Source organism: Mya arenaria, chromosome 3 (assembly GCF_026914265.1).
Source record: "Mya arenaria isolate MELC-2E11 chromosome 3, ASM2691426v1".
NCBI classification, from domain to species: Eukaryota; Metazoa; Mollusca; class Bivalvia; order Myida; family Myidae; genus Mya; species Mya arenaria.
Window position 1 is genome coordinate 37,957,276 of NC_069124.1, and position 12,150 is coordinate 37,969,425.

General features: G+C 36.3%; 1 protein-coding gene across 2 annotated transcripts in view; it reads left to right on the forward strand.

The window, feature by feature from the left end:
* Nucleotides 1–11,847, forward strand: part of LOC128229165 (serine/threonine-protein kinase RIO2-like) — a 106,455-nt gene extending 94,608 nt beyond the window's left edge. For both annotated transcript variants that reach the window (XM_052940889.1, XM_052940890.1), the window contains exon 9: nt 4,332–11,847. In XM_052940889.1, coding sequence (XP_052796849.1) covers nt 4,332–5,109 — 778 coding nt within the window. In that variant the 3' untranslated portion in view covers nt 5,110–11,847. The remainder of the gene's footprint in view (nt 1–4,331) is intronic.
* Nucleotides 11,848–12,150: the final 303 nt, after the last annotated feature.

Below are 12,150 nucleotides of genomic sequence, written 5' to 3' on the forward strand. Positions count from 1 at the left end.
GGGCCCTTGATCGTCAAGTTTGATTTAAGGCTGCACTCTCAAAAGGTTTACCGTTTTTACAACTTCTTTATTTTTTGTCTGGGAAAGGGCAAATGTTTGCGTAGATATCTGCAAACCACTGATATAAGATTGCTGACAAAAAATCAGATCGTAGATTTTCATATTTCCGTTCCAAAATTAATGTTTGATGGCTTAAACCAGTACTAATAGTTAAGAAAAATGCAGAAAACATCAATTTCTGAACTTAAATATAAAAATCTGCTATCTTATTTTTTGTCAGCAGTTTTATATAACTGGTTTCCATGGATTTTCGCAAAAATTGGCTTGTTCCAAGACAAAAAATAAAAAAGTTGTCAAATCTTCAATCTGTGAAAGTCCAGCTTTTAAGTTTAAGGGCATAATAATTGCTACTATCATGTTTTATAAATCATGCATACTATTTAGTTATGTACCACATATAAAGCAGCTTTATTGTCACACACACTGTCTGAAAAATATCTTTATGATGTTTATTCAAGCGACATACTGCCTCACACTGATAAATGATTTTGATGGAAATATATTACATCATTTATGCATTAATTTCTAAGAAATTAAGCAACGCATACCTAGTAGTTGAGAGCTTCTTTTTAAATGTGCATAATCAATCAAATAAGTTATCAGTTGTAAATGGTGCTAAAGTGATCCAGGTAAATACATTGTTTTGAACCTCTACAAACTGAAAGGTATTTTGTTATGAATAAAAAATGAATAAAATTCTACAAATCTGTTATAATTATCTTGGAAATTTGGTTTATCCATTTTTAGCTCACCTTAGCCGTAGGCTGAGGGTGAACTTTTAGGATTGATGATTGTCCATCGTCTGTCGTCCGTCCACACTTAGTTTGTTAACACTCTAGGGGTCACATTTTTGCCTCAATTGTCACGAAACCTGGTCAGGATGTTTATCCTAGTAATTACTCCGACGAGTTCGAATATGGGTCATCTGGGGTCAAAAACTAGGTCACAGCGCCCAAATATGGAAAAACATTGATAACACTCTAGAGGTAACATTTTCAGCCCAAATCTCCTGGAAATTTGGCAGAAAGGTTGTTTTAATAATTTCTAGCTCAAGTTCGAATATGGGTCATCTGGGGTCAAAAACTAGGTCACAGAGCCCAAATATGGAAAAACCTTGTTAACACTCTAGGGGTAACATTTTCAGCCCAAATATCCTGGAAATTTGTCAGAGAGGTTGTATTGATGATTTCTAGCTCAAGTTCAAAACTAGGTCACAGAGCCCAATTATGGAAATACCTTGTTAACACTCTCATGGTAACATTTTCAGCCCAAATATCTTGGAAATTTGTCAGAAAGGTTGTTATGATGATTTCTAGCCCAAGTTCGAATAAGAGTCATCTGGGGTCAAGAACTATGTCACAGAGCCCAACTATGTAAATACCTTGTTAACACACTGGAGGTAACATTTTCAGCCCAAATATCCTGGAAATTTGTCAAAGGTTGTTTCAATGATTTCTAGCTCAAGTTCGAATATGGGTCATCTGGGGTCAAAAACTAAGTCACAGAGCCCAAATATGGAAAAACCTTGTTTACACTCTAGGGGTAACATTTTCAGCCCAAATATCCTGGAAATTTGTCAGAGAGGCTGTATTGATGATTTCTAGCTCAAGTTCAATTATGGGTCATCTAGAGTTAAAAACTAGGTCACAGAGCCCAATTATGGAAATACCTTGTTAACACTCTCGAAGTAACATTTTCAGCCCAAATATCCTGGAAATTTGTCAAAGGTTGTTTCAATGATTTCTAGCTCAAGTTCGAATATGGGTCATCTGGGGTCAAAAACTAAGTCACAGAGCCCAAATATGGAAAAACCTTGTTTACACTCTAGGGGTAACATTTTCAGCCCAAATATCCTGGAAATTTGTCAGAGAGGCTGTATTGATGATTTCTAGCTCAAGTTCAATTATGGGTCATCTAGAGTTAAAAACTAGGTCACAGAGCCCAATTATGGAAATACCTTGTTAACACTCTCGAAGTAACATTTTCAGCCCAAATATCCTGGAAATTTGTCAGAAATGTTGTTTTGATGATTTTTCTAGCTCAAGTTCGAATATGGGTCATCTGGGTTCAAGAACTAGGTCACAGAGCCCAAATATGGAAAAACATTGTTAACACTCTAGAGGTAACATTTTCAGCCCAAATATCCTGGAAATTTGTCAGAAAGGTTGTATTGATGATTTCTAGCTCAAGTTCAATTATGGGTCATCTAGAGTTATAAACTAGGTCACAGAGCCCAATTATGGAAATACCTTGTTAACACTCTCGTGGTAACATTTCCAGCCCAAATATCCTGGAAATTTGTCAGAAAGGTTGTTTCGATGATTTCTAGCTCACAGAGCCCAAATATGGAAATACCTTGTTAACACTCTCGTGGTAACATTTCCAGCCCAAATATCCTGGAAATTTGTCAGAAAGGTTGTTTCGATGATTTCTAGCTCACAGAGCCCAAATATGGAAATACCTTGTTAACACTCTCGAGGTAACAATTTCATACATCAGAGAAGCCAAATCCCTGTTATTGCCCTTTAATTATCAACAAGTCTATAGCACAAAGTTTTACTGAGGTGAGCGATATAGGGCCATCTTGGCCCTCTTGTTTAGCTTACTCAAAACTAAAAATGTAAGTAAATAGTAAGTATTGGAACACTTTTCCATTTTCCAGTAGATATGTGTTAAAATATGTTTTTTCTTTATATCGATTATAAAAAAAATATTTTTCACTATTCCATTTGCTTTGGTTTTTATAAAAAAATGGCTCCCTTTAAATTTTAAAGCTGCACTCTCACAGATTGACCATTTTAACAACTTTTTATGTTTCCCCCATTCATGGGGAGATATGCATATTGTTTTGGCCGTACGTCACACTTTGTTTCAGTTCAATAACTATAGAACGCTTAGACCCAGGAACTTCATACTTGGTATACTGGTTGGTCATGACTAGTAGATGACCCCAATTGATTTTGTGATCAGAAGGTCAAAGGTCAAGGTCGCAGTAAACTTGAGGTGAAAAAAAACAACGGTTTCTGCTCAATAACTAAAGATCCTTTGGGTCCAGGAACTTCATACTTGGTATGCTAGTTGTTCATGACTAGTAGATGACCCCTATTGATTTTGATATCAAAAGGTCAAAGGTCAAGGTGGCGAATACCTTCAGGTAAAAAACGTTATGTTGGCAGTGACCTTAAGCTTAAAAATGGTTTCTGCTCAATAACTAAAGAACACTTGTACCCAGGAACTTCATACTTGGTTTGCTAGTTGGTCACGACTAGTAGATGACTCCTATTGATTTTGATATCAGTAGGTCAAAGGTCAAGGTCACCGTGACCTTGAGGTGAAGAAACGGTTTCCGCTCAGTAACTAAAGAACACTTGCACCCAGGAACTCCATACTTGGTATGCAAGTTGATCATTTAGATGACCCCTATTGATTTTGTGATCAATAGGTCAAAGGTCAAGGTCACGATGACCTTGAGCTGAAAAATGGTTTCCGATCAATAATTGAATTAACACTTGCGCCCAGGAACTTCATACAATACAAACTTTGTTTAAATTTTCCAATATTAATAAAAAAAACACTTTCTTCTCTTCACTTTCTTCTCTTCACTATTTAATACGGGGAATAAACCAAACTTCACTGTTGGTTTGTCTCCAGTCCAAAATTACGAATTTCATGTCCATCATTTATTTTTTCTCAGCTACGACCACACAATAGGGTAGACAAGTGCTTTTTCAAAAAAGCAATCTCTAGGTTTTTTTTGTCTTGGAAAGAGCAAATTTTTGCGTAAATATCTGCAAATCAATGCTATAAGATTGCTGACAAAAAATCAGATTGTAGATTTTCATATTTCGGTTCCAAAATTAATGTTTGATGGCTTAAACCAGTACTAATAGTTTAAGAAAAATGCAGAAAACCTGCGAACTGATATTTTGTCAGCAGTCTTATATAACTGGTTTCCATGAATTTCAAAAAAATTGACTCCTTCCAAGACAAAAAATAAAAAAGTTGTCAAATCGTTCAATCAGTGAGAGTGCAGCTTTAAGAAACAAAAACATCTTTAACCAAAAAATGCATTTGGTGTTGCCCTAGGTATTTTTAAAATATTTGAAAAATCAGCTTACAATTTTTTTTCCAATATTCTTTAAGGTACACACATTGGTTTGTAAAAGAGCAGTTTCAACTGATTTCAGAGCAAATATCTTACAATAAACATGGGAGAAAAAATGGATGTTCTCTAAATAGTTTACAAGTTGATAGTTTCCCCTGTGTTATAGGAGGAGTGATGACCTGGATGTTGAGGTGGCAGCAAGCGGCTTTACCAAGGACCTTGCCTCACAGTTTGATACTGCTGCATTGGAGTTTAACATTCTTGGGGGACCTGACACTCAAGAGGGGGGAGATGATGGTCGTGATGTTGAGGAGGAAGATAGTGAGGGGGAAGAAACTGGGAGTGAAGATAAGGAGGGAGAGAGAAATGATCATGGTGAGGTTGATAGTTACGAAGTCAAACCTGTGGAAGATGAACTAGTTGATGATAAAGTAGTTGAAAAGGCAGAATGTGGCCAAAAGATTGATGATGAGGATAAGAATGTTAGTGATGAATCTGAGAATGTTGGAAATGTAGACAAGCTTGAAAAAAATACATATCATAACAAGGGTGATGAGGAATTACAAGTAAATACACAGTCTAAAAGAGACAGGTCAGATGACTTGGGAAATAAGAATGATAGTGGGAATGAAGAGGAGTTATGTGACATAAGTGGTCAAAATAGGAGTTACAGACCTTTCAGAAATGAAGACAGTGTCAAACATGTGAATACGCACCTGCTTAAGCCAAGGGCACGTAACTCGGATAGTTTCAGTTCCACAAGCACATCAACCTTTATTGCACCGGAGATAGTACGAGCAAAGGTCAAGAAACAACAGAGAAAGCAGCAGGATATTTTAAAGGCGCGTAGGATTCGAAAGAGCGGGGAGGCATCATTGCAGACTAAACTTAGGCGAGACACGCAGCTTGATATCAAAGAGAGCACTAGTGCTGAGTGGTTCTGACATGCATAAAATCTTGTGTAAATAGTATGCTTACTGTTTATAATTGTAATGTAATTATACCCTTAATTAGTAGACTTTTCTGAGTCACATTTTTATGATGAAATTTAAACAGTTTTAAAAATTTATTTCTGAAAATCTCAAAGTGATATTCAACTGTATTCTGCATAGTTACCATTAATGGCTTTGCTGTGTATTTTAGGTTATATGTGATTATTAAAGGTATAATAAACACTCATTCATTTATTACAAAAATAAACATAAGATTAGTGAAATTTTCAACATTAATATTTAATGGCCTTGTGTCACACACATTCTATTCTTTTAGCTGGAACCCACTTAGGGCAGTTCCAGAATTAATTGTATGGGGGGGGGATGAAGGCACTTCTTGAAAAAAAAAAACACCACCGATTTTTCGCTAGCCCTTTCACTGGTCTTGATTAAAGAAAACTTTCAAATGGCTAAGTATTTTAATATTATTTACCTTTTCAGCACCTTGATGTATTTGAAGTGAACATTGTAGATACCAAATGTAGTACATTGTATGTACCATGTACATAAAAATAGGAACAGGAAGAATAATCGGGAAGAACCATAAGTACTGTATGAAGTACCATTATTTTTGTGGATAATTAGTTATTATTAGGGATGGCAACAAGTAATCAAGTACTCGAGTACTCGATCAATCAGCTAAGTACCCGAGTACCAAATCACTACTCGAGTACTGGAAAAAAAAATTACTTTTTTTATAAAATTCACAAAATACATGATTTACAGACGTAAGTATCAGATCTGGCGCGTTTTCAAGAAGACAAATTACGGTCCCTCTAATCCCAGCTGTGTACACAATTGACCCTAATAGATTAATTGACAGTTGTTGTGAGTGTTGCAAATTGTCAACAAAGTACTCTTATTTGCAAATAGCACTGATGTCAATTAGCGATTTTTTGATAGCGGTACATTTTACACAATTGTATTGTTTACCTATAAGAGACGTTGACGAGCAGATTAGTAATGACCGTTACGAGCAATGATTCCTGAATGGGCTTACTTGTAGAATGCTTATCACAATTGATCGGTGGATATCTGAATTCAGGAATTATGCATATAAATGAGTTGAACAACAATATTACAGTATTAAAAACTGTCATTTTTAATATTAATTCATAGAGTAAACATCTAAACATATCTATAAATCATTTTCGTTCATTGTAGTATCAAATAAATTTTACACTTGAGGCGACTTATTTTATGACAAATTTTGCCAATAAACATTTTTATGAAGTTTGCCAAGGATTGGATAAACATATATGTTTTGTTGATTTATATTGATTGTAAAAAGTTCTGGTTAAGACACAAATTATAAAATCCATAATGTATAACATTGACCTTCAACCGTTAGCTTGACCTTTGAGATAAGAGCACAAAAAAATGTGCGCGACAGACCTACTTATTGAGCTGTACAATAGTCCATTTTACTCCTAATTTTACTGTCACAGAAATCGACAGACACTATCCCAACACAATATTTTCTGGCCAGTCAAATGCTGGTAAATAATCATATATTAAAAGCTAAAATAGACCTCGTTCTGTAAACAAATGAGTGTAAGTTTGAACGTGTGTTATTATGCCAACAAATTGCTTGGTGAAGGCATGGACCTTAGGTCCATGGTGAAGGGTTGTATAAATTGATTTCAAGCAGGATAAGAGTTGATATTTCCTTGACTTCCTCAACTTTCAAGTAAAGATACAAACCTATGCAAAGAATGGTTGCTACCTGCTGGCAAACTGTGACATTGAAACAATGTAAAGGGTGGCAAATTTGTTCTGCACTTTTGAGAGAGAAAGGACTTTTAATATTCCAGGTTTGTTTTTGCAATGATTCAAATGGCTGCTACTAAATTAGCTTGATTCGAGCGAGCCATGCTTGTTTACTATCAGGAATTCAACATCTTCATGTCCCCATGCCATTTTGACCAAAAGTGATGTCTACACATAAGTTTGCAAATCAAGGGAGGTAGCTCCAAATGTATGTTATTTATTGTGATTGACTCGCATCAGTCACTAACCCCGGTAGTTGACGTAAAATGTTCAGGCATTTTTTGCGTTGAAGGTTAATACCGGTAAGACCACAACCTATAATTTCGATTATTTGTCAGACTCAACCACCTGTAATTAAAAAAATCAATTAATAAATGTGGATAATCTGTATAGGTCTGTTAAGAATTTTTATAATCAAAATTTATTTTTAGCTTATAGTTTGTTTTGACTATTACCCTGGGATCTAAACTGGCTCCATCCTGGAGGTAACAAGTTTCTTTTATACTTTTTTAGGGAATCTTTGAAAATCTTCTTGTCTGTAACCAGTCTATCCCAGACCCTTGATATTTTATATGTAGCATCATGTAGAAGTCCTCCACCTTGTTTGTTCAAATTATGCCCCTGGCCCCAATTTCTCGAATCTTCTTAAGTCCATTATAACAAAATTAAGCTAAGTTCGCTAGTTTTGTTTTTAGCTCACCTTAAATAGCCGTAGGCTGAGGGTGAGCTATTATAATCGATGATTGTCGTCCTTCCACACTTAGTTTGTTAACACTCTAGTGGTCACATTTTTGCCTCAATTGTCATGAAACTTGGTCAGGATGTTTGTCCCAGTAATAACTCGTACGAGTTCAAATATGGGTCATCTGGGGTCAAAAACTAGGTCACAGAGCCCAAATATGAAAAGACCTTGTTAACAATCTAGAGGTAACATTTCAGCCCAAATATCCTTGAAATTGTCAGAAAGGTTGTTTCGATGATTTCTAGCTCAAGAGCAAATATGGGTCATCTGGGGTCAAAAACTAGGTCACAGAGCCCAAATATAGAAAAACCTTGTTAACACTCTAGAGGTAACATTTTCAGCCCAAATATTTAGAAATTTGTAAGAAAGTTGGTTTTGGTGATTTCTAGGTCAAGTTCGAATATGGGTCATCAGGGGTCAAAAAACTAGGTCACAGAGCCCAAATATGGAAAAACCTTGTTAACACTCTAGGGGTAGCATTTTCAGCCCAAATATTCTGGAAATTTGTCAGAGAGGTTGTTTCGATGATTTCTAGCTCAAGTTCGAATATGGGTCATCTAGGGTTAAAAACTTGCTCACCGAGCCCAAATATGGAAATACCTTGTTAACACTCTGGAGACAACATTTTCAGCCCAAATATCCTGGAAATTTGTCAGAAACGTTGTTTTAATGAATTCTAGCTCAAGTTCGAATATGGGTCATCTGGGGTAAAAAATCCAGGTCACAGCGCCCAAATATGGAAAAACCTTGTTAACACTCTAGAGGTAACATTTCAGCCCAAATATCCTTGAAATTGTCAGAAAGGTTGTTTCGATGATTTCTAGCTCAAGAGTGAATATGGGTCATCTGGGGTCAAAAACTAGGTCACAGAGCCCAAATATAGAAAAACCTTGTTAACACTCTAGAGGTAACATTTTCAGTTCAAATATTTAGAAATTTGCAAGAAAGTTGGTTTTGGTGATTTCTAGGTCAAGTTCGAATATGGGTCATCAGGGGTCAAAAAACTAGGTCACAGAGCCCAAATATGGAAAAACCTTGTTAACACTCTAGAGGTAACATTTTCAGCCCAAATATTCTGGAAATTTGTCAGAGAGGTTGTTTTGATGATTTCTAGCTCAAGTTCGAATATGGGTCATCTAGGGTTAAAAACTTGCTCACCGAGCCCAAATATGGAAATACCTTGTTAACACTCTCGAGACAACATTTTCAGCCCAAATATCCTGGAAATTTGTCAGAAACGTTGTTTTAATGATTTCTAGCTCAAGTTCGAATATGGGTCATCTGGGGTAAAAAAACTAGGTCACAGAGCCCAAATATGGAAAAACCTTGTTAACACTCTAGAGGTAACATTTTCAGCCCAAATATCCTGGAAATTTGTCAGAAAGGTTGTTTCGATGGTTTTTAGCTCAAGTTCGAATATGGGTCATCTGTTGTGTTTTTATTGTTAATTTATTGTTTTAAAATCATTGAGGGTACCAACTTCAAACTTCAGGAACTTATTCACCGTAAATTGTGATTTTTTTTGACGAGTTGTATAATTCCAACCTAAGTTTTGTAAGAGTTACTGCCCTTTGTATATTTTTAAACAAAAACATATTTGTCATGTGTTTAAAAAAACTTGACATATACTTGTTCCACCTGGTGTATGGTAGAGCAGACAGGCACCATCCAGTATTACTTTTGAACCCTTTGTCCAATCATGACCAAATTTGGTCAGAATGTGTATGAACATCATGATAATTTGGAAAATTGCTGTAGGTACCTGAGAGTTATTGTGCTTTAATTATAGAAATTACCTAAAATTGCTCTTTTCCTATCAATAACATTTTAAGCATTTGTCCAATCATCACAAAATTTGGTGAGAATGAATGGGCAAAATACATCAGAAGAGCCAAATCCCTGTTATTGCCCTTTAATTTTCAAAATTAATTTTATCTGTCTCCGTGGCCTAGTAATTAAGTATCCGCCTACGGAGCGGGACGTCGTGGGTTCGATCCCTGTCCGCGTCATACCAAAAGACGTTAAAAGTTGGTACAAGTAGCTCCCTTGCCTGGCGCTCGGCATTTAAAGGGTATTGCTTGGAAAAGTGGTGTACTCAGTACTGGTTTAAAACCCAGGAAAGTTGTACCTCGTGTAATGGTGCTTTACACCGAGCACGTAAAAGAACCAAGGAGTCTCTTCGAAAAAGAGCTAGGGTATCGCACCCGGACTTCCTTGTATCCCTCCACTGTGTCTTCAGCAAAAACAAAGGCCCTGTTGGAAATAAGTGCTTGCACTTTCTCAGGTTATCCTTGACCGCAAGGTCTAAAGAAATACATACATACATACAATTATCAACAAGTCTATAGCACAAAGTTTTACTCAGGTGAGCGATATAGGGCCATCTTGGCCCTCTTGTTTCTAAAATTTCCCTAATATTTACTTCTTTAAGAGTTTGTAGACTTTAAATAGGAATTATGTTCATGAAATAAGCGAAAAACCATTTTGCATTTTAAAAATTTATGTATTATTATGACTAATTGAAATAAACTACTTAAGCCTATTAGGCTAAAGAACTTGCGAGGCATTTGGGCCTGCTGACAAAATGGACACATTGGAAATTCTGAAAAGCTTTTCCACTATATATTTCTGGATTAATTGTGAAATAACTTTTATGCAGAGTGAAAATCCATATTGTTAAAATCTTTTGTAGGAATTTTCTTAGGTAATGCCTTGTAGTTGACTTAACATCACTGGTCAGAAATAAGCTACTTCCTACCCATTTATACCAAATCTTCAGAGCTTATGAAACAAGCAGATTCATGTAACATCTTTTATGATGCATACATCTTATTATTTATAAATCCATCTGCATATGCCAAAATGGTGGCATAGGTCATATTTATGTGACTTATTGTTTATTATGCCCCCCTTCGAAGAAGAGGGTTATATTGCTTTGCACAATAGTCATGTTGGTCCGTAGGTCAGTCAATCGGTCTGTCCGTTGGTAGACCAAAGCTTGTCCAAGTGTTTACTCAACAATTCTTGGAACTTTGGTCCTCAAACTTGACATGAAGGTTGGGCCTGACCAGTAGATGACCACTATTGATTTTAGGGCTCAGCGGGTCAAAGGTCAAGGTCGCAGTGACCTTTAATGGTAAAATAATTTTAAAGCTTGTCCGAGTGATAACTCAACAATGCCTAGACCTATGGCCCTCAAACTTGATATGAGAGTTGGGCTTGACCAGTAGATGACCCTTTTTGTTTTGGGGGGTCATCGGGTCAAAGGTCAAGGTCACAGTGACCTTGAATGATAAAAGGTTGTCTGAGGGATAAAGCGACAATGCCTGCACCCATGGCCCTCAAACTTGACTTGGGGTTGCGTCCCACCTGTAGATGACCCCTTATGATTTTAGGGGTCAAGGTCACAGTGACCTTGAAGGAAAAAAGCTTGTCTGTGTGATAACTTGACAATGACTGCACCCATGGCCCTCAAACTTGACATTTAGGTTTTGGGTGACCAGCTGATGATTCCTATGGATTTTGAGGTCAAAGGTCATGGTCAACACACTCTATCCTCAGACTTTGATTGGTCATAATTGTGGCAATTTTATATCTATAAAATGTTATGTAAAACACTGAAAAGTGAAGTTTTCTTTTAATTAGTATTTCTGTTGGGAGAAATTATTATGCACAGATGGTGTTATCTAAATTATCAGTATAAGCTTCTGAGTAGTAGCTGTAATGTCTACTTCCTGCCACTCTTATCCTTCCTAGGTCTCTAGAGAGAATATTAATCATGCATTTGTGTATTCAGTGGCCTCAGTCAATGTTATGCAGTATTATATGATAGTGTCTGGCTTTCTTCGGCCATAGTGTCCAGCTTTCTTCGGCCATAGTGTCCAGCTTTCTTCGGCCAGAGTGTCCACTTTTCTCGGGGCCACTATTATGTAATACTGTCCGCATTTCTTCGGCCACTGTCCGTTTAAAACTGGATATATAAACCGAGCCTTTCTGAGGAAAGGGGGAATTGGAATTGGAGTTGGAATTGAGTTGAGATGAGAGATTGAGATGAGGAGAGAGACTAAGTAGAAATTAGAGAATGACTTTTGGACTTAATTAAATAGTTGTATTTTTAAACTGTGAATATTAATCAAGACTTTGTGTATGTGTGTAGAAATAAAATGTTAGACACTTAATGGTTTTAATTGTTTTTCCAATGATATATTGGATGGTGGCAGCGGAAAGAAAAGGAAACAATTCCTAAATGAGTAAAAGTCCACAACACTGACTGTGGTGGAAATACCGAATAATTAAAAGCACCGATTAAAGTAAAAATCGGCGACATAATCTTAAAACTGCCTCAACGGCATCCAATGTCAGTGCATTATGTTTGTCAAACATCTCTTGTTTTTAAAGAAATGGTAATTTCCAAACAAAGTTTGATGCTGGATTCCAGACAGAGAACAATATTCTCTATCAAAAGTCGAGTTTTATTTTTA